General features: G+C 47.4%; 6 protein-coding genes across 6 annotated transcripts; 3 read left to right on the forward strand and 3 right to left on the reverse strand.

The window, feature by feature from the left end:
* Window positions 1-161: 161 nt before the first annotated feature.
* AGABI2DRAFT_183496 (hypothetical protein) lies at window positions 162-4,514 on the reverse strand (the record flags this gene model as incomplete). Its single annotated transcript, XM_006458396.1, has 6 exons — window positions 162-730; window positions 789-1,359; window positions 1,411-2,716; window positions 2,773-3,459; window positions 3,520-4,347; window positions 4,405-4,514. The coding sequence occupies 6 exons, from the start codon at window positions 4,512-4,514 to the stop codon at window positions 651-653; spliced, it is 3,582 nt and encodes a 1,193-aa protein (XP_006458459.1). The 3' UTR covers window positions 162-650.
* Window positions 4,515-5,724: 1,210 nt separating this feature from the next.
* On the reverse strand, window positions 5,725-8,890 carry AGABI2DRAFT_183497 (hypothetical protein). The gene is made up of 13 exons (XM_006458397.1): window positions 8,720-8,890; window positions 8,213-8,671; window positions 7,941-8,161; window positions 7,855-7,892; window positions 7,645-7,803; window positions 7,499-7,593; window positions 7,352-7,442; window positions 7,186-7,300; window positions 6,930-7,111; window positions 6,744-6,870; window positions 6,507-6,686; window positions 6,350-6,452; window positions 5,725-6,288 (listed from the first exon to the last, which is right to left on the reverse strand). Exons 1-13 carry the CDS (start codon window positions 8,865-8,867, stop codon window positions 5,879-5,881), a joined length of 2,328 nt encoding a protein of 775 aa, XP_006458460.1. The 5' UTR covers window positions 8,868-8,890; the 3' UTR covers window positions 5,725-5,878.
* Window positions 8,891-9,326: 436 nt separating this feature from the next.
* AGABI2DRAFT_200095 (hypothetical protein) lies at window positions 9,327-10,677 on the forward strand (the record flags this gene model as incomplete). Its single annotated transcript, XM_006458398.1, has 5 exons — window positions 9,327-9,416; window positions 9,475-9,773; window positions 9,840-10,012; window positions 10,066-10,365; window positions 10,418-10,677. 5 exons carry the CDS (start codon window positions 9,327-9,329, stop codon window positions 10,675-10,677), a joined length of 1,122 nt encoding a protein of 373 aa, XP_006458461.1.
* A 124-nt stretch (window positions 10,678-10,801) lies between these two features.
* AGABI2DRAFT_64503 (hypothetical protein) lies at window positions 10,802-11,175 on the reverse strand (the record flags this gene model as incomplete). The annotated part of the gene is made up of 3 exons (XM_006458399.1): window positions 10,802-10,912; window positions 10,970-11,011; window positions 11,065-11,175. The coding sequence occupies 3 exons, from the start codon at window positions 11,173-11,175 to the stop codon at window positions 10,802-10,804; spliced, it is 264 nt and encodes an 87-aa protein (XP_006458462.1).
* A 296-nt stretch (window positions 11,176-11,471) lies between these two features.
* Window positions 11,472-13,886, forward strand: AGABI2DRAFT_183499 (hypothetical protein; the record flags this gene model as incomplete). Its single annotated transcript, XM_006458400.1, has 15 exons — window positions 11,472-11,546; window positions 11,774-11,825; window positions 11,878-11,976; window positions 12,029-12,052; window positions 12,106-12,123; window positions 12,175-12,337; window positions 12,389-12,564; window positions 12,615-12,707; window positions 12,766-12,806; window positions 12,859-12,911; window positions 12,962-13,304; window positions 13,352-13,464; window positions 13,514-13,598; window positions 13,648-13,674; window positions 13,728-13,886. 15 exons carry the CDS (start codon window positions 11,472-11,474, stop codon window positions 13,884-13,886), a joined length of 1,521 nt encoding a protein of 506 aa, XP_006458463.1.
* Window positions 13,887-14,078: 192 nt separating this feature from the next.
* AGABI2DRAFT_183500 (hypothetical protein) lies at window positions 14,079-16,825 on the forward strand (the record flags this gene model as incomplete). Its single annotated transcript, XM_006458401.1, has 6 exons — window positions 14,079-14,098; window positions 14,156-14,465; window positions 14,520-14,775; window positions 14,835-15,058; window positions 15,110-15,767; window positions 15,824-16,825. 6 exons carry the CDS (start codon window positions 14,079-14,081, stop codon window positions 15,916-15,918), a joined length of 1,563 nt encoding a protein of 520 aa, XP_006458464.1. The 3' UTR covers window positions 15,919-16,825.
* Between the last annotated feature and the right edge of the window lie 618 nt (window positions 16,826-17,443).

Below are 17,443 nucleotides of genomic sequence, written 5' to 3' on the forward strand. Positions count from 1 at the left end.
TAACACCAAGTTCAATGCAACAAATAAAAAAAGGAAGGAGACAGTAACACCAATTGTAATGATTACCGAAACAAAGGAAAGGTATCTTTAAGGTTGAAATGAGATGGTAAAAGTCGTGATAGTGATGAAGAGATGAAAAGAAGAAATTGGAATGAAAAGATGGTACAGCTGAAGGCAGTAAACTAGTCCAGAGAATTTTATGTGATTGTATAACAAGAAAAACCAGCTAAGATTCCTCACTGGAAGAAGAAAAGCTTTTTAAATATCTACACGTGGGCTGCGAAACCGCCGCTCGATGGATGATACAATGCAAACAAGAACAGTGGAGAACGATAGCAATCGAGCCGAAGTAGATGTGTTGGAAACGATGTTAAAATGATGTCGTGGGTGTCGTGGGGGAAAGCCAAATATGAGCGACAAAAGGACAACACCGACACCTCGACCCACGCCCGGCCAGACGGACCGAAAACCACCCAAGGTCTACTCCCAACAAGTTGACCATGATACATCAAGCATACGTCAATGCTCTGGTTGAACAAGACGTATACCGTATTGGTAGTGACAGTAAAAACATACCCAGGCGCGAAAGAACCAGTCGCGCACCTGGCCAAGCCCAGTAAGGTGAAGAAGGTCTAACAACCAACCAGACCTTAGGCGGGTTTGGCCAGGAGCGCGGCTAGGTCTTTCTCGCCTGCGGCGGGAAGCTGGCGCGATCGTGCCTTAAGGCGCACTAGAAAAAAAGTATTTATTAGCATCAACAAAGGAAGGAAAGAAATCAAAAGACATACAATTGCGGTCAAGACTCAGAAGCACGACCTTAACGGCACCATTTGTGTCTTGACTGCTTGATCCTAAAAGAGCAGATCGATCCATCCAATGTTCATCCTGCCAAATAGCGGCCTTGAGAATCAAGTCGTCCATACTTCTCTCAAAGTTGCCAGGGGCAAAGTCAACTTCCTCTGTCCTGACGTTCAGCGTGGGCAGATAATTGCCTTTCGAGGTTTGTACTTTGAGAGAAATGGAGTGAGAACGTAGGTGAGATGTGATGTATTTCATGGCGCTTTGAGCAGCCTGACCAAGCTCTGAGGGATTATTCACCAGGCCGTCGAGTTCCATGACGACGGGAAGAGGGATGACAATTGTCCAGACCAAACTTTCCACTAGAGAAGCCACCGTGGGAAGAAAAGAGAGGAGGATGTTTGTATCAATGACAAGGACAGAATAGCCTTGCGCGATGTGAAGCTCGGGGTAATTGTCGTGAGCACGTCTTGAGGTACGAGGCCGACGAGAACGCGGTGGATTTGACACCTGTTCCTGTTGTCCTGACAGGATGAGGCTACGAAGATACCGACGACGAGCCTACGAAGCACTATAAGTATATTCAAAGCGATAAAAACGATAGAAACGAACCTTAAGCTCTTTGACCTCTTCAGTATCATTTTCGTCGTCTTCGCTGCTACCCTCCTCACTATCCTCTTCATCAACATCCATGAGCTCATCTTCGTCGAGCCATCGTCTTCCCGTTCTCCTCTTTTCCTCTTCCTCTCGTTCTTTCCTATCCATCTCTTTCCACGCAGCAACCTTGTCTGCGAGTTTTCCTTCGACTCTCCACTCGCGTGTACCTTGAGTCCAATTGAAGCCAGGAACAGTTCCCGCAATATCGACGGCGCCTCGCACAATACGTCCCCAACGTTTCATTGTCGTTTCCTTCGGACTAACACGCCACCCTGCGCAGGTTGGAATCCCACTCATATCACCAGGACCTTCCGCTCTGACTCCATAGAAATGTTGACCCTTCCGCTCATCCCCGTCATCTTCGATTTGACCGTCAGTCATCTGATCACTTTCGCGGGTTTCCAATACTTCCACTTCAGGACGATCTTCACCCATCTTCCAATAGCCCCGTTCGAAGACTTTCCTGCTTACCCACTCCATACCACGCATACACCAATCCTCAGGTAGGGGTGGAGCACATCCCGTTGTGAGCATAGGCCAGCGTTGTTCGGGCGTTACGTCGACAACACTGAAAAGACCCTGCGACTCCATAACCTTTCGCGGGATACTGGAGAAGAATGTGGTGAGGTCATCCCAGGGTATACTTCGCTCCAGGAGGGCAAGAGAGGGTGCGTGCTTAAGCACCGTGGAGAGGAAAGTGAGGATTGTGGTGAGATACGGATTAAGGGACGACCGAGAAAACTCGGTTGCTCGTCGTGTAGGATTTCGTAGAACAAAGCTTAGCATAGCAAATGTCAATTGAAGCGCGTACTTGAATGCAGGCGAAGTTTCTAAATGTTGCCCTGCCTCTGAAAGCGTCGGGGAAGTTGACTGCCGACCCTCATCATCAACCTCCATCTTGTTGTCTGTAGGAGTCGCCTGCTTTTTGGCAATGATGCGACCAGTCTCACGACCTCCGATACCACCCATTCGTCGAAGCAGTCCGGAGGGCTTGCCGTATTCGAGGACGGAGGAGATGTTGATTATGGCCATCATTATCCACTCTCGCTCTTCCGCACCTTCGATGACAAGTCTCTCGAGGAACCGCGCAGCAGTTGGCTTGAAATCATCGAGTTGAATGTTTGTGAAGAGCATTCCGTGAAGAAGGACGAAAAGTTCGGAAACCTTCGCATCGGGATTCATGCGACGCGTTTGCATGGAACCGCTCCACAAAGGAAGGATAGATTCACGGGAGGTCATAAAAGGGTGAAGAGTTGTCATGCTGCATTAGCGACTAATAAGTAAACGAAATTGAAAACGTGCAATGGAGCCACGTACCTTTTCACAAAGTGGTATACACCTCGCATCTCTTCGCTCTCCACCTCACGGTAGAGCAGACCCAGATGATGGTGTAACTTGCCGGTACCGGGTTGTTCGAATAAGCCCGTTGCATACCAATCTCTAGCGATACTTCTCCATCTCTCCCTGTCAGGTTCGACTTCCAGTAGCCGAGCTGCAGCAACACCAACACTTGGAGGTTGGCTAGCAACGCGTCCTGCGTGTGCATTGCTGAACGACTTTTGACCAGTACTGTTGCCGTTGGCGGTGCCTATCACGGGGACATCGAGTCCATTCACCCGGTTCATCTCGTCGGCGGCTTGTAAAGCGGATGTCGTTAGGCGGCTACCCTTTGTTCCCATTCCAGACTCTAGCATAGTCGCAACGATCATGCGATAGCGAGCGAGATCGCCAAGAGCCTCGAGCCATCCGCTTCGAAATGAGTTGAGGGTTGGATCTTCAACTAGACCTATATAGAACGTATACGAATAATAGATAAACTCCTGGAGGAGTTCGAGTGCAAGGCGGGACGTAAAGCAGGAGCGGCGAAGTGATTCGAGAAGCTTATAAAAGCCGTGAGTCCACAATCGTACAACGATGTTATACTTGGTGGGCACATGTTTGAGAGAAGCGGGAACAGAAGGGGCGAGAGAGAGCTGTAACAGGTTGTACATGTCCTCTGCCAAACTAGACAGTTGTGAGTACACGGACACCAAATTTGGCAGACCAAGGGGAGAAAACTCATACCTTTTATGGTCGTCCACTTTTCTCCTCCATTTCTCGTTTTCAATGTCTTCCCGCGTCAGTTCTTGACCTTTGAGCATCACACGAGAGTCCATTTCGTCCTGCTCATCAGAGTCATCCTGCTGAACCTTGGACTCCAGGGTGGTGATTCTGCGATATATTAATTTGAGTTGTTGTGAAAAGGCAGAAGCGGAAGAGTCGTCAGTTGCAGTGTGACCGGGCCGATTATCAAAAACGGCGGACGACATTGAGGATCCGTCCGTAGATAAAGTAAAATTAGACGAGGAGAGTGATGCGGCATATGAGCTAGTGGAGCCAGCAGAGATGTAATCTCCACTGGATTTAGGTGTTGGTGCAGAGCGTTCGTTGGTTTGTTGTGGTCGAGAAAGCACATTGAAATGGAGGGGATCGTGACGACGATGATCAAAAAGCTGACGAGCAGCATTAGTACCGTTGTTGCGAGTAGTCGGGGCATTGCGAGGAACGTGCGAGCTGTCAGAATCGGACATGGGCTCTGGCTCAGCGGTGTGGCGCATAGGAATAGGGTCCGCATCCGGGTTGAAAAGCTTCGGTTTGGACATATGAGGGCGGGGGGTGGTGGTAATCTTAAGACGAGAAAATCCCTCGTGGTCTGCTTCGTCTGGGGGTTTTGAAACCACGACCTGGGGAGCATGACGGCGGTGTAATTGAGGGACTGCGGCGCGGGTGGGTGTTGCGGGCTGTTTCGGCGACCGGTCGTGCCGAGGTGCGGGTTGGGAAGGCGGCGGCAGCGAGTAGGGTGTTGTAGACTGTACTGGTGTGCGCTCTGGACGCTCCTTGGGTCGCATTGTGCTGGGGGGAAAAAGGGGGTTGAGCGGGGTGAAGGTGGGAAGAAGGACAGAAAAATACCCGGCCTGCTTGCGCCTAAGAGCAGTCAGTCTGCTGTCGAGGTCGGTGGGCTGGGGGGCGTCGCGGAGAGGCATTTCGCGGTCCTTGCCCTTGCGCGGCTGTCTATCCATGCTGGTGAGGAAGAAACATTGGCAGACCTGAATTCAATGTAGGCGCCTGCTTCGCCATTCCGCAGCACCAGATAAGATCTCACCCCCACGTGACTGCTGCGCCTCCGTGGACCTGACATCCCACACTCCCACCGCCACCGGATAATCCTATATACATCCCCGCCCTCCCACCAGACGTCGTCAGGGCTAGTCATCCTATGCCCAAACCACCTTGTTCGCTTCTCACCATTCCATCGTTGAGACCGACAATTTCTCCCAACATTCCGCACCCTTAATTAACTTAATTTGGCTTCGGATCACCATGTTGATCGTGGAAACCTTTTGGTCCCGCTGACAGTGCGGAGTCGTGGCCTCAGGTCTCTCCAATTAGTAGCTTACGAACAATCCGCGCGTCTCAACCTCGCAACCAGCCCTCTGGCTGCGGACTCCGGAGGGCCTACATCACTGGCGTCACGCGCTAACCCAGAGTCAATAATTACACTGCGCTTCGATCGCTTCCCTTGCTGCGTCGCTTGCACTTTTTGATCTTTCATTCAGTACTTCTACAGCAACTCCTCAACTCAGCTTTGTCTCCCTTCCAATGTTCGGCGGATTGAGCTCGAGCGCATTCCAACGCAGTAGACCGACAAGACCGAGAACTCTATCTATTTCTGTGCTCGTACTACTCCTTTCGATCACTTGACTCTCAGCTCCGGAAGCAATTTCTGCGCAGCCAGAATCTAACTTTTCTGGGACCACCAAGCTTCGTACACAAGAAGTAATCACAAGCTTTTACCTATTCCAGAATCATCTGGACCGTCATCTCAAGCTCAAGGCTGACTTCGGGGAATTTTACATACGTCTCTTCTAATCCGCAGCTTTTTATGTATACATCGTCCAATTCATTCTATTTGGAGGCACGCCATCCTGATAAGACCAGCATACGTAGCTGCGGATTCGCGAAGCATCAATTCCACTGCGGCATTCAATTTTCCGGTATCCCGGAAAACACTTTCTTCCCTGCAACGGAACTCGGGATTGGGAGTGGATCCATACTTATCGGCATTGAGGATGCTTTTGACGCCTCCTATCGTATAAAGGGTCACTGGTGAGGAGACTAATCCTGCAGCGCGTGTCACTCGAAATTACCAACACATTTGACCTGCTGGTCAATTACTGCGGCCGCGTTGTTTCCTCGGCTCACAGAACAACAGCTCTCAAGAGCCAATATGGCCTAATAGCATGTTCGAGCCCTATGAATTATATATACACATACGACGTCATTTCTGAGCTGCGGTCCGTAGTAAGATTCATTCCTCTCAACTCATTGTGACCTAAAACGATTCATACATTTTTATCATATAGAATGCACATATCATCATTCCTTACGCCTTTCTGAAAAACGCCTGACTTGCGATGCTAATATTTCCGCTGACAACTTCGACCTTATCACCCTTCGATACCCTAACTTTTCCTGCAATCTCAACTCCTTTCCCAGCCGGAATATCCACCTCAACATGCTCTACCCCCTCAACTCCAACATTATACGCTTGAACCTCCAGGTTGTTCGTATAATCGTAATCCGGTTTACCAGTCCCACTTGGGCCTAAAACTAACACGGTACCCTGACGCACCCAGATGGGAATCTCATTGATAGGAACGAGCTCTTTAACCCATTTCGGTCCTTCAATGACCCTATTCTTGTTCCACAAATTTGTCCACAGTCCCGCAGGAAGGTAGTATTCAGTTTCTTCACCTGGAGGGTTAAACACTGGAGCGACAAGGAGGGAGGGACCTGAAATTGAGTTGAAATGAGGATGACTAGATGTAGGACAATATCACTTGTCACGACCTACCAAGCATGTATTGTCTATCAAGATAGTGTGTCGTACGATCCTCCGGAAAATCAATAAACATAGCTCGTTGAACTGGATGTCCCTTCAGGCGTGCTTGTATAGACTATATTAAAATACGCCTGTCAGAAACGTTTTACATGGTCTGTGAAAAACATACCAGATTATAGATATAAGGCATCAATCGATATTTCATATCCAAATATACGGACATGGTTTTCACAGCCACGTCACCATAATTCCATGGTACACGGTAAGACGAGGAACCATGAAGACGAGAATGAGAAGAAAATAAGCCAAAGGCGACCCAACGCTGATAAATTTCCGGGTCCGGATGACCCTATCCATAAAAAGTTGATTAGAAACGACGCTATCAACATTTCGCTAGATAACCAACCTCAAAACCTCCAATGTCATGAGATGCAAAACCAAAGCCAGAAGCCGTAAGTGACAACAGCCCCCGCAGAGCCTCAGCCATGGCTTCCCATGTGGACTCACAGTCCCCTCCCCAATGGACAGGAAACCTTACGAATTGACCCCGTTGAACAATTGGTCGCCGCAATGCAGGTCGACAGTGACGTACCTTTGTCCGTTGACCGTCGATGAACGGGCAAACAAGACAGCTTCTCCTTCTCCAAAACGAGTACGAAGAAGACGGAACACAAGTTCGTTATACATAACCGAGCAAGTGTTGTGCATCCTACGGGGATCAGCGCCATTATGGAACCGAATTGAAGCATGAGGGATGCGTTCTGCAAAGTCGGTCTATAAAAAACAAGGGAAACAAAATGCAATGAAAAACCGACTCTCTAACGCATCAAAAACATGGGTAAGCTTACCTTGAAACAATCGACGCCAAGGTCGAGTAATGCTGTCAACTTGTCGTTGTACCATTTGCAGGCTGCCGGATTTGTTATATCCAGGATGGCTAAACCAGGCTGCCATAGATCCCATCTGGCGAGGTATTAAACTCGGAATGGATAAGAGTTAGTCGCAATAGCTTACTGCCAAGGTGTCCCATCCATGCGTTGGATGAAGTAACCCTCCTCCGCTCCTTCGTTAAAAATGGGCGAAAGTTGAGAGATATAAGGATTGACTAATATCACGCTAAGTAAACTCAAAAACTCTCAGAAAGGTAATACAACTACTTACTCCAAAGACAGATTTTGACATTATATTTTTCTTTGATTTCGGCGAGGTAAGCCTTAGGATCAGGGAAGTTTTCAGGATCGAAAGTGAATGAACACCTATATCCATGTAAAAATCTGCTGTGAAGATTCTGAGAGTGTAAGCCTCACCATTCGTATTGTTTCATCCAAAAACAGTCGATATGAAAGACCCGGACAGGACAATTACGCTGCTGCATGCCTTCAAGAAATCCCGAAACGGTGTCTTGCGAATATGAGGTCAGGAAAGAAGTCGTCAGCCATAGACCAAATGACCAGCTGGGCAAGATACTAAATCGAGCTCAGAGAAAAAGTTTGGTTTTCTATCAGAGAAGGGCGCACGCTGGACGTCCCGTCATCCTCGTGTATTTTTCGAGAATCTGAGGGTCTATTAGACTGGAAGAAAATGTTGTTTGAAAGTGACCTACCTCCAGAGGTGTTTTACCATAGATGATAAAATACTCCAAGTTCTTGTCTGTAACGGAAACACCTACACGACTGACTTTTTCCGAGCCGACCTCGATTTCAACTTCACCAGGATGGTTGATAAAAACGCCATAGTTCCTATTGGTGATGTAAAAGGGGACACATTTATATGCTTGTTCACTGGAAGTTCCTCCGTCCTGGTTCCACACAGAGATGGATTGCCCTAGCAAATTGATCTCAGCCACAGATCCGATACACCTCCATAAAAACCTACCGTTTTTAACAAAAGCTCCAAATTGCTCTCCGAGACCGTAAATAAGCTCTCCAGGAGAAATGTTCAGCTCAGAGTTGATATAGCGAACCACAGGAGGCAGAGGTTCCGGACGTGGGTTGGACGACGTATCTTGAGTAAGACAGGAACTATTGGAAGCACTCAAAGCAGTCCAATGTGAAGGGACATCAAATACCGCCTGGTACTTGGGCCCCGCAAATGTGAGTATTCTATCCGGTGATTTGAAAGTTATAGAATACGGATTGTGCGTGATCTCAGCTTTGAGATCACCACTGGAAATCATGTAGTTCGAGCCTTCCTCAGCCATGCGCACATCCGGAATTGGCGGGTCATCCGGGAAGAGTTCAATATTGGGGTGGACGTGAAGTGAAGCAAAATGTTCGATCTTGACACCAATAACGTCCTTTGTTGGGGAATGGACCCGTATACTCAACACAGGCCCTATACATGGTCAATGGGTCTTCTTGACATTTTAAAAATCAGACGTACCCCCAAGCGTGTCACCACGATGGCGGATGGGTCTGGTAGAGACTTGTAAGTCGTAACCAGTACCATCCTTCTTGACTTGTACGGCCTGGAGAGCATAGAAAGGCTTGACGCCGTTCTTCAAGAGCCAGAACCCGTCGTTGAATTTCATACTGGCGCTGGCAGGGATATGCAGTCAGATAAAGGCAGCACATTATGAGTATATCCGAATATTGATTATAAGGAGGTCATTTGAACCATTGGCGGGCCGCCATGATGTATAAAACCGAAGAATCTCCGCTGCTTCCAGAACTCGAATTTCGCTGCCAAGCGTTAAGCCATGTCGAGCCTCTTAGAATGATGTATCATGTGAACATTCCAGAGTATTGATGCACACAGATGCACATTCGAAGTCAGATATGGATTTCGGTTGAGTTGCATGTCGGTGGTTGAAATATCATGTATGTTTCTGACGATTGATACGTGGCTAAATAAAGGCTATTTTTCCCGAGTATTGCGTTGATCCGAGCTATTCAAACTGCGAATACATGAGTCATTTTATCTGATTTCTGGAATCTTGGTATTAGTACTCTCGTCGGATTCGAAGCAAGAACCAACTAGAACCGGCAAGATGTCAGAACCGCTTTGGCGACAGACACCACTCATTCATTCGACCCCCCTCTCGAGTAACATTGGAGCGTCTGCTTATCTCAAATTGGAGGTGAGAAGTAAGCAGGTTCTGCATTTCATTTGTATGCTTACAGATGGAGGTGTGCTAGAATCTTCATCCTTCCCATTCCTTCAAATACCGTGGATTGGCGCATTTTATTAGCAAAGCAAAGGAAAAACATGGAAATCAGCTGCACTGCGTCGTTGCATCGGGAGGGAATGCCGGACTGGCGGGCGCATGTGCTGCACGCGTACTTGGAGTCAAATGCACTGTATTCATTCCAGAGGGCGTAGTCCCAAGTACCCTCGCTCGGTTGAGGAAAGAGAATGCGGAAGTAGTCGTTACAGGTCGTTTTTACGCCGAAGCACTGTCTGCTGCTCGGAATGAAATAGCAACAGATCCCGCGGCGTAAGTGACTAAATACTAAGTGACTAAATGGACAGTTGTCATTAAACCTGATGAATCTTTCCGCAGGGTATTGGTTCCGGCCTATGACGATCCCTTGATCTGGGAAGGCCACAGTTCCATGATCGAGGAAATAAGGCATCAATTAGGGAGAAAGCCCGACGCTGTTTTCTGCAGTGTAGGCGGTGGAGGTTTGTTGGGAGGCATTATCGAAGGGTGCAAAAAGGTCGGTTGGGATGATGGTGAGTTGTAAAGTTTAATTTCAAATAAATTCAATGTTCAGCAATATTTGTAGTCCCGATTATGACTTTGGAAACCATTGGGTCTGATTGTTTCTATCAATCAATTATAATGAACGGGACTGGTCCCAACGTCGAGGCGAAAAAACTACCTCCTGGCGTTAGCTTTGTACACCACGAGGGACTAGACTTGAATTTAGCCCATTTCAATGAATTTTCATCGCGAGCATCAGGATCGCTTGGTGCTTCAGAACCTTCTGCGCCTGTGTTAAAGATGGCGCTGGACAGGCCGGGAGGCGTCTACTCGTACAGCATCCCAGACGCGCTGAGTATGGAAGGCCTAGTTAAATTTGCTGGTGAGTGGCACAAGTAAGTAATTGCGATGTGATTGACCCAGGACTACTGCAGATGATCACCAGCTACTAGTAGAACTGGCGTGCTCAACAACACTCGTTCCAGCTTACCATCCTATTCTTTTTGATAGAATGGTTCCGCCGAGATCAAAAGCACGTTGTGTCGTCTTCATTGTTTGTGGAGGTTTTAAGGTTTCATTGTCGGATGCTATCGAATTTCGGGATATTGTGGAAAACGACAAGAGCAATGCATCAGCTGATTGGGAGGTATTATGTCCCGACGGGCAACTGCTTCGAGTCCCCAAACAGCATTGAAAAATCCAGATAGAGCATTAGCATATGTATGACAACTAGCTATAGCATATATTAGCAGAGAAGTACGGCAACGTCCATTGAATGCTGGGGTGCGCACCGTAAATACATTCCACCGATTCACCAATCAATTATCTCGTGTATTGACTTCTGCCTCCTTCGCTACCCTTCGCGATAGTCGTTCCGATTTAATCCGGTCAAGCTCTTCTCGAATAGCGAGAGTCTCCTTGGGAATATTCTAAATACGACATGCTCAATGATCACAATACTAAGAACCAGTTTTCAAACGTCCTACCTGGTTTGTGCGCTCTGGAGGCGGAAACAATTTCCATTTGTACTAGATGTATCTCAGTTTCGAGTCACTAGTGAGACTTCAGAGAATGAGCTTACAGGGATGACATTTTGGCGGTACCACTCTGGGTCACCAAAATGGACAAGAGCCACGATAGGAATAAAAAGGTACAGAGAGAACTTAAAGACTTCGAGGTTTGGCCCGCCCATGGATGTGATGATATGTATCGAAGTCTTGCGCCTGCGGAGGAGGATCTGTGCCACGCCGGAATTCGCTGTGTTTGGTTCCGGCTTCCGAATAAAATGCCAACTTAAGAGAGTCGAGGACTCGGGACCCTTGATAACACTCAATTAGCAACTCTGCGTCTTCAATTCTACCCGAACGCAAACCTTGAATATTGAATGCCCTCACTCCAAATCCACACTTGCTCCAATGTGACATCAGAAGTTCCAAAGTTTCATAGGATAAATAGCTCGTAGTGAAGACCCCACTCTTTCACGCAGATATGTCTCTTGCCAAGGCGAGTATAGCATACACCAGGTCATCTCGAGACTCATTTTCTGGTAGCATGTCGACACCAGTGCTCTGGTTGAAGGATCTATCGTGAGAGGCATCTGAGACGGTCACTCTTCATCCATTCTTAGTCTATCACAGGACCGAGAAGCACTCTCGCCGCAAACATCTCAACCAGAAATTCAATATGCATACGGGGAGCGTTACACTACCCAACCTATACCACGGTTCAAAATTCCAGCCACCGTAAGTTCATTTTCCATTCTCCATATTCTTTCCTCATCTTTTCCTTAGGGTGTCGAAGAAGATACGGCGTACCGGATGATTCACGATGAACTTACGCTAGGTTTGACATACAACTTCTTGACATCGGCTCGGGCAACTTACCATTCGGGTAGATGGTTCAACGCTACTCAATGTAGCCTCCTTTGTCCAGACGTACATGCCACCCTGCGCAGACAAGCTCGTCAAGGAGAATATATCGAAGAACTTGATTGGTAACTACCAATTCACTGGATGGATCCACAGGCCTTCTCATCTTTCATGTAGATGCTGATGAGTATCCCGCCACCCGTGCGTTTTGTCGTCCCCCTAATTTGAGATATACTGATTCGTCACGTTCGCAGAAATGATGCATTCACGATGTGAGCGGGCTCCTTCGCGATATCAATTCTTATCTCGTTGACTTCTTGCAGGCGTCTCGATGATTGCCGACTTGTGGCATGCGCCGTCTGCTAAGGAAGCTATTGGCACTGCAACGACAGGTTCCTCCGAGGCTGTCCACCTTGGGGGGTTGGCGATGAAAAAGATTTGGCAGAAAGCACGCAAAGCGGCGGGCAAGAGTATCCACGAGCCAGGGTATGTTATTCCATCATTTTATCTCTCTTTCTACAAGTTAATCGTCAACAGACCTAACATTGTCATGAGTGCCAATGCCCAGGTTGCTCTAGAGAAGTTCGCGAGGTACTTCGACGTCGAGTGTCGATTGGTTCCGGTATCCGAGGAAAGCCGATATCACCTTGACGTCAAGAAAGCTATGGAGTACATCGACGAGAACACTATTGGTGTATTCGTCATTCTAGGAAGTACGTTATCAGGCTTTACAGCGAAATTTAACGATTGATGGGATTTCAAGGTACCTACACAGGTCATTATGAAGATGTCAAAGCTCTTGCCGAACTTTTGGATGATTTTGAAGCTCGGTCGGGTTGTTCGGTCCCGATTCATGGTAAGCAGCCAACTGCTGACTTTCACTATTCTATTCAAACCTCGTTTCGTGTTTACAGTGGATGCAGCTTCCGGTGGATTCATTGTTCCATTCACCCATGTATGTTTTCCATATTTCTCTTCTAAGCTTCTTTTAATACAGTATTTTTTAGTCGGATCTGCTCTGGGATTTTAGAATCCCCCGAGTAGTCTCAATCAATGCCTCGTGAGTAGTTAGATCAATCTGTGCTATGAATCATTCACCATATCTTCTAGTGGTCATAAATTTGGTATGACTTACGTTGGAGTTGGATGGATCATCTGGCGCGACAAGGCACATTTGCCCGAAGATCTTGTCTTCGAGCTCCACTACCTCGGCTCTACTGAATTTACTTTCTCTTTGACTTTTTCTCGTGGCGCGGCCCCGATAGTCGCCCAATACTTCAATCTTCTGCACTTGGGTTTCCAGGGCTATCGCAAGGTTGCGCTTGATAATTTTAAGAACGCTCGGTCGTTGAGTCGAGCCTTGGAGAAAAGTGGATATTTTGTAGTGCTGTCAGATATCCACAGGGCCAAGGGCACTCGAAACGGGCATGGAATCGATTCGCCAAATTTTGAGGTTTGTTGCGGTCAATGCAGTAGAATATTTTCTCAAACAGCCTGCAGGATTACGAGGCAGGACTTCCAGTCGTCGCCTTCAAGTTTTCGGATGAGTTCAAAAAGTGTTTTCCTCATTTGCAACAAAAGTGGATACAGACTCTCTTGCGCACACGGGGCTGGTGAGTCCATTTATATGAAAACAAATATGTCGCTTATTTTTGGTGGTAGGCTCATTCCCAATTATAACTTATGTCCTGATTGCCAAGACATTGAAATATTACGAGTAGTAGTCAAAGAAAATATGACTGAGATGGTGCGGCTGGTTTTATCTGTGACATTCAGCCTGTTCACATATCTTTTAGCTCGTCCAACGCTTTATTGATAACCTCGTAAGCGGCTCTGCCTATGTCTCACCGGTTGCTCATCCAACTCCCTTTTCTAGTTTGATGTCATCGAGGTGTTGACGAGTGATAAAGAAGCTCAACGATCGTTCCTTTCGCCGATCGATACATCTCGGGTTGATTCAGACCAGAGGCTGCATGGGATCCAGATCAGGCCAGAAGAAAGCAAGCATTCAGGTACATATGCTAGACCCTGTTAAGAGCGGTATGTACGCCTAATGTCAATTTCATTGACCGGCTCGGTAGTGTGTATAAGTAATAGTATTAGTTAAGTACGACATCAAACGCGTCAATAACACCAAACTCTACATGAGGCGCCAGATCACTTCTGTCAGCGCATGGCATTGTATCTTTCTATCCTTCTGTCGACGATCCCCTAGTGATCTGTTGCAATGAAGTTTCCCTCCGAAATGTAAGATACCGCTGTTCCACTTTTCGTCAGATATGTTGATTGGATTTGTTGCCCCAGTAAACCCGTACGGGCGACGAGAGCGGCAACTACGGTTCTTCCTCTGCCCGAGGCGACGCAGAATTTTCTCATTCGGAAAGGCAATAAATCATACAAACATCAGTACTCAAACATATACTTTCTCCGCCTGCGATCCTTAAGACAGTCCGTCGAAGAAGCTGCTCTTGCGAAGTGGAAAAATCTTTCTGGGAAACCTGTTATGGTTCCGCGAGTTCTGGATGTCATAAACTCGCAGTTATGCTACATCATTGGAACTGTTTACCTGCATATGCCGCTGAAACCTAATGTCATGATAGACATTGCGCGAGATGTATGTGGTTCTTGTCATTTCAGAGTTTTACTTCCATTCATGACGCTTCAACAGCATTCAATACCACCTCCACCTCCACCAACAAAATTCTACTCTGATAATGATAGCATTATGCTGGAAGATGAATCGGGACGCATACGCCTAGTCGGAGAGGTATTGAAGGGCAAAAACATTGTCACAGGCATCATCATTGGCGTACTGGGAGCTGAGACTGCTGAAGGAGATTTCAAGGTCGTGGATATATGCTTCCCCGAGTTAGCACCTCAGGCATTTGGTGAAATTGATTTGGAAGACGCAATGGATACGGATGGTATGTAAAATTGTGTTCTATATAAATGATACAACAACTCATCAAGTTTTCGCTCGCAGGTGACGAATGGATAGGCTTTGTTTCTGGGCTAGAGGTCGGAAAAACGACGTCAATAGATGCTCAGCTTCAAATGTTGACAGAATATTTGACTGGAGAGGAAGGCGGCGAGGACGACCAACTGAGCGCGGCAAAGATATCGAGGTTGATTATTGCCGGAAACTCACTAGCACCGGGGGCGCTTGCCGAAAGAATTGAGACGCCTTCATATGCAGAACGCAAAGCCGTACGTCAATTAACTATTAGAAGGCGGCCTCTAATCTTACTTTTTCTATAGAGAAAAAAGGAGCTGGATCCTAAGACTTTTACACCAAATCCTATTTATGATCTTTCGGCTTATCTGCTGGATATTGCCCGGGTGATGCCAATTCATATCTTGCCTGGTCCTGGAGATCCGACCGGGACAATGATGCCTCAACAGCCATTCCCGAGAGGAATCTTTGGTGACGCCTCAACAAGATTCTCTACGTTTCACTTGGAAAGCAATCCTGCTTATATCAATATCACATCTACATCACAGCCAAGTTGCAAACGCCATATTCTGGTCAACTCTGGTCAACCGTTAGATGATATGTTCAAATATCTCCCAACACCACCTGTTACCCGCCTCTCGGTCCTTGAAAGTACACTTAGATGGAGGCATATGGCGCCCACCGCTCCTGATACTCTGTGGTGTCACCCATATTTTGTGGCTGACCCGTTTGTGATAAGAGAAACCCCGCATTTATACGTCGTCGGTGGGCAGCCAGAGTTTGGTACAAACCTGATTACAGACGAAACCCAGATCGGAAGGAGGATTAAGAGCAGAATTGTTTTAGTGCCGAATTTCGCAAAAAGTGGCATGTTGGTAGTTGTCAATGCGAAAACGTTGGAAGTGAGATGCGTGAACTTTGCAGTTGACGGTATGATGACTGCAGAAGACGATGTCATTTCAGGTACGTCAAATCGTATAGTGACGTGTATCTATCCAAGCTAATACTCCATCTCGTAGAAGAAACGCAACCACTTTACAGTCAAGAGGAGCCAAAACTTGCCGTCCCTGACTTTACCATGGGTTCAGATACGATGGATTCACAGCAGGACTGAAACCTTGCATGCTGAGATGAGCTCAAGATGAATGATTATTAAATAGCTGTTCCGTCAGACCTTTCACCTCAGAGATATTATACCTCCCATTGCATCGTGGAGAGCACCCAATATGCTCTTCCGCATTCTTCATCTTGGTCGTCTAACCAGCAGAGCCCATCCTCCAATAGCATATTCTCCAAAGCTGCCCTGGCACGATCTCTTGTCCATCCTTTCTGTTGTATGAGCACGTCTTCCGTTACTCGCCCTCCGTGCTCCTGAGCTATCGCAAGGATAGCGGTTTGATCGTCATCCAGTTCCTTGATGACACTCCTTATCATCTTTTTCCCTCCAATATCAACTACCTGATATCCAGCCCGAAGGGGTTGGAGTGTTTTAATGCTACGCACGATGTCGTCCTCTGTAATTAGGTCGCTGTTGACTCCACGTAATCTCGACACCATCCTGATCAGTTCGGATATCTCGATAAGCCCGCCATTCCGGTCGCGTGTGCTCACACAAACATCGACAATCTGCACACCGAGTTCATACTGCCAGTCACCAAGATTCAGCATTTCAGCCCACCAGCCGCCCTTCCGTGGGCCAGCCAATGGATCGACGCCGATCGAAGAACACATTTGTTGAAAAGCATGGCGGAAGGTTGGATCGCTTTTGATGGAATCGCGATGCGTAGAAGCGAAATGTGCAAGTGCGTTGCGGAACTGTGAGAGTTGGGAATGGAGATGGTCGACCTGTGATTGTGATATTGTGGATGACAGTTGGGCATAAGAGCGCTTCGATTGTTCATGCCGATCAAAGGCAGCGAGGCCTACACCCCGCATATGCATGGCAAAGCCAAGTCTGCGTAATAGATGAGTGTCCTAGTCTCCGAACAGGAGATTTGGTATGATTCCGAGCTGGTGGTGAGAAAGAATTGATGTCACTAATTTTAGCACATCTTACTTCCACCATTCCAGGAACGGCTCAAACAGCTCGCAGTTCATATATTCATTGGATGACCCCGCGGACATCTACACCATAATTCTGATCCATACTGGAAAACATGGAAAAGGTAATCAGCGAATATCAGTTGCGACGTCCGTTGGGGGTCCTGTGGCCAACAATGTAGAGTTATCCTACTGGAAACCCAACTGTCCGACGTCTCGATGCCAGAGGATAGTCGGTGGAATTGCTCAAACCGTGTGAAACTGCAGTCTCGAACACCGCATTCCAGTGGCCAGTTTTTCAGTGACGATTGGAAGGGTTGTGTAGAACTATCTAAACCGTTTAGGGACCATAGATTATCTCCAAAAGGGAATTGCCGAGATACGGCAGGGAATTTCAAATGAGGGGAGGTGTCCTCGATGCTCCTCGATGCCTCCGTCTGGGAAAGCCTTTGGACAGCTCTGGACCTCTTCATAGATGCCTCCTTTCCTTGTTTAAGACAACGGATCAAAAGACGGGTTTTTTGGTAGTTTTTTTTGTACCTTGTCAAATCTTTGCTCTGCTAGCCCGCCCCGTCGTTTCGAGTATGGGTGCCCGTCAA

The sequence above is a fragment of the Agaricus bisporus genome, assembly GCF_000300575.1.
Source record: "Agaricus bisporus var. bisporus H97 unplaced genomic scaffold AGABI2scaffold_2, whole genome shotgun sequence".
Taxonomy (NCBI): Eukaryota; Fungi; Basidiomycota; class Agaricomycetes; order Agaricales; family Agaricaceae; genus Agaricus; species Agaricus bisporus.

Bases quoted from the DNA above. Each gene is read 5' to 3' on its own strand.
- AGABI2DRAFT_183497 (XM_006458397.1), bottom strand. From the start codon at position 8,867: ATGAAATTCAACGACGGGTTCTGGCTCTTGAAGAACGGCGTCAAGCCT. The intron at 8,672-8,719 runs GTACGTCTGATT...GACCATGTATAG, and splicing joins TCGTGGTGACACGCTTGGGG to GGCCTGTGTTGAGTATACGG. The intron at 6,289-6,349 runs GTAGGTCGTGAC...ACTCAATTTCAG, and splicing joins TGATAGACAATACATGCTTG to GTCCCTCCCTCCTTGTCGCT.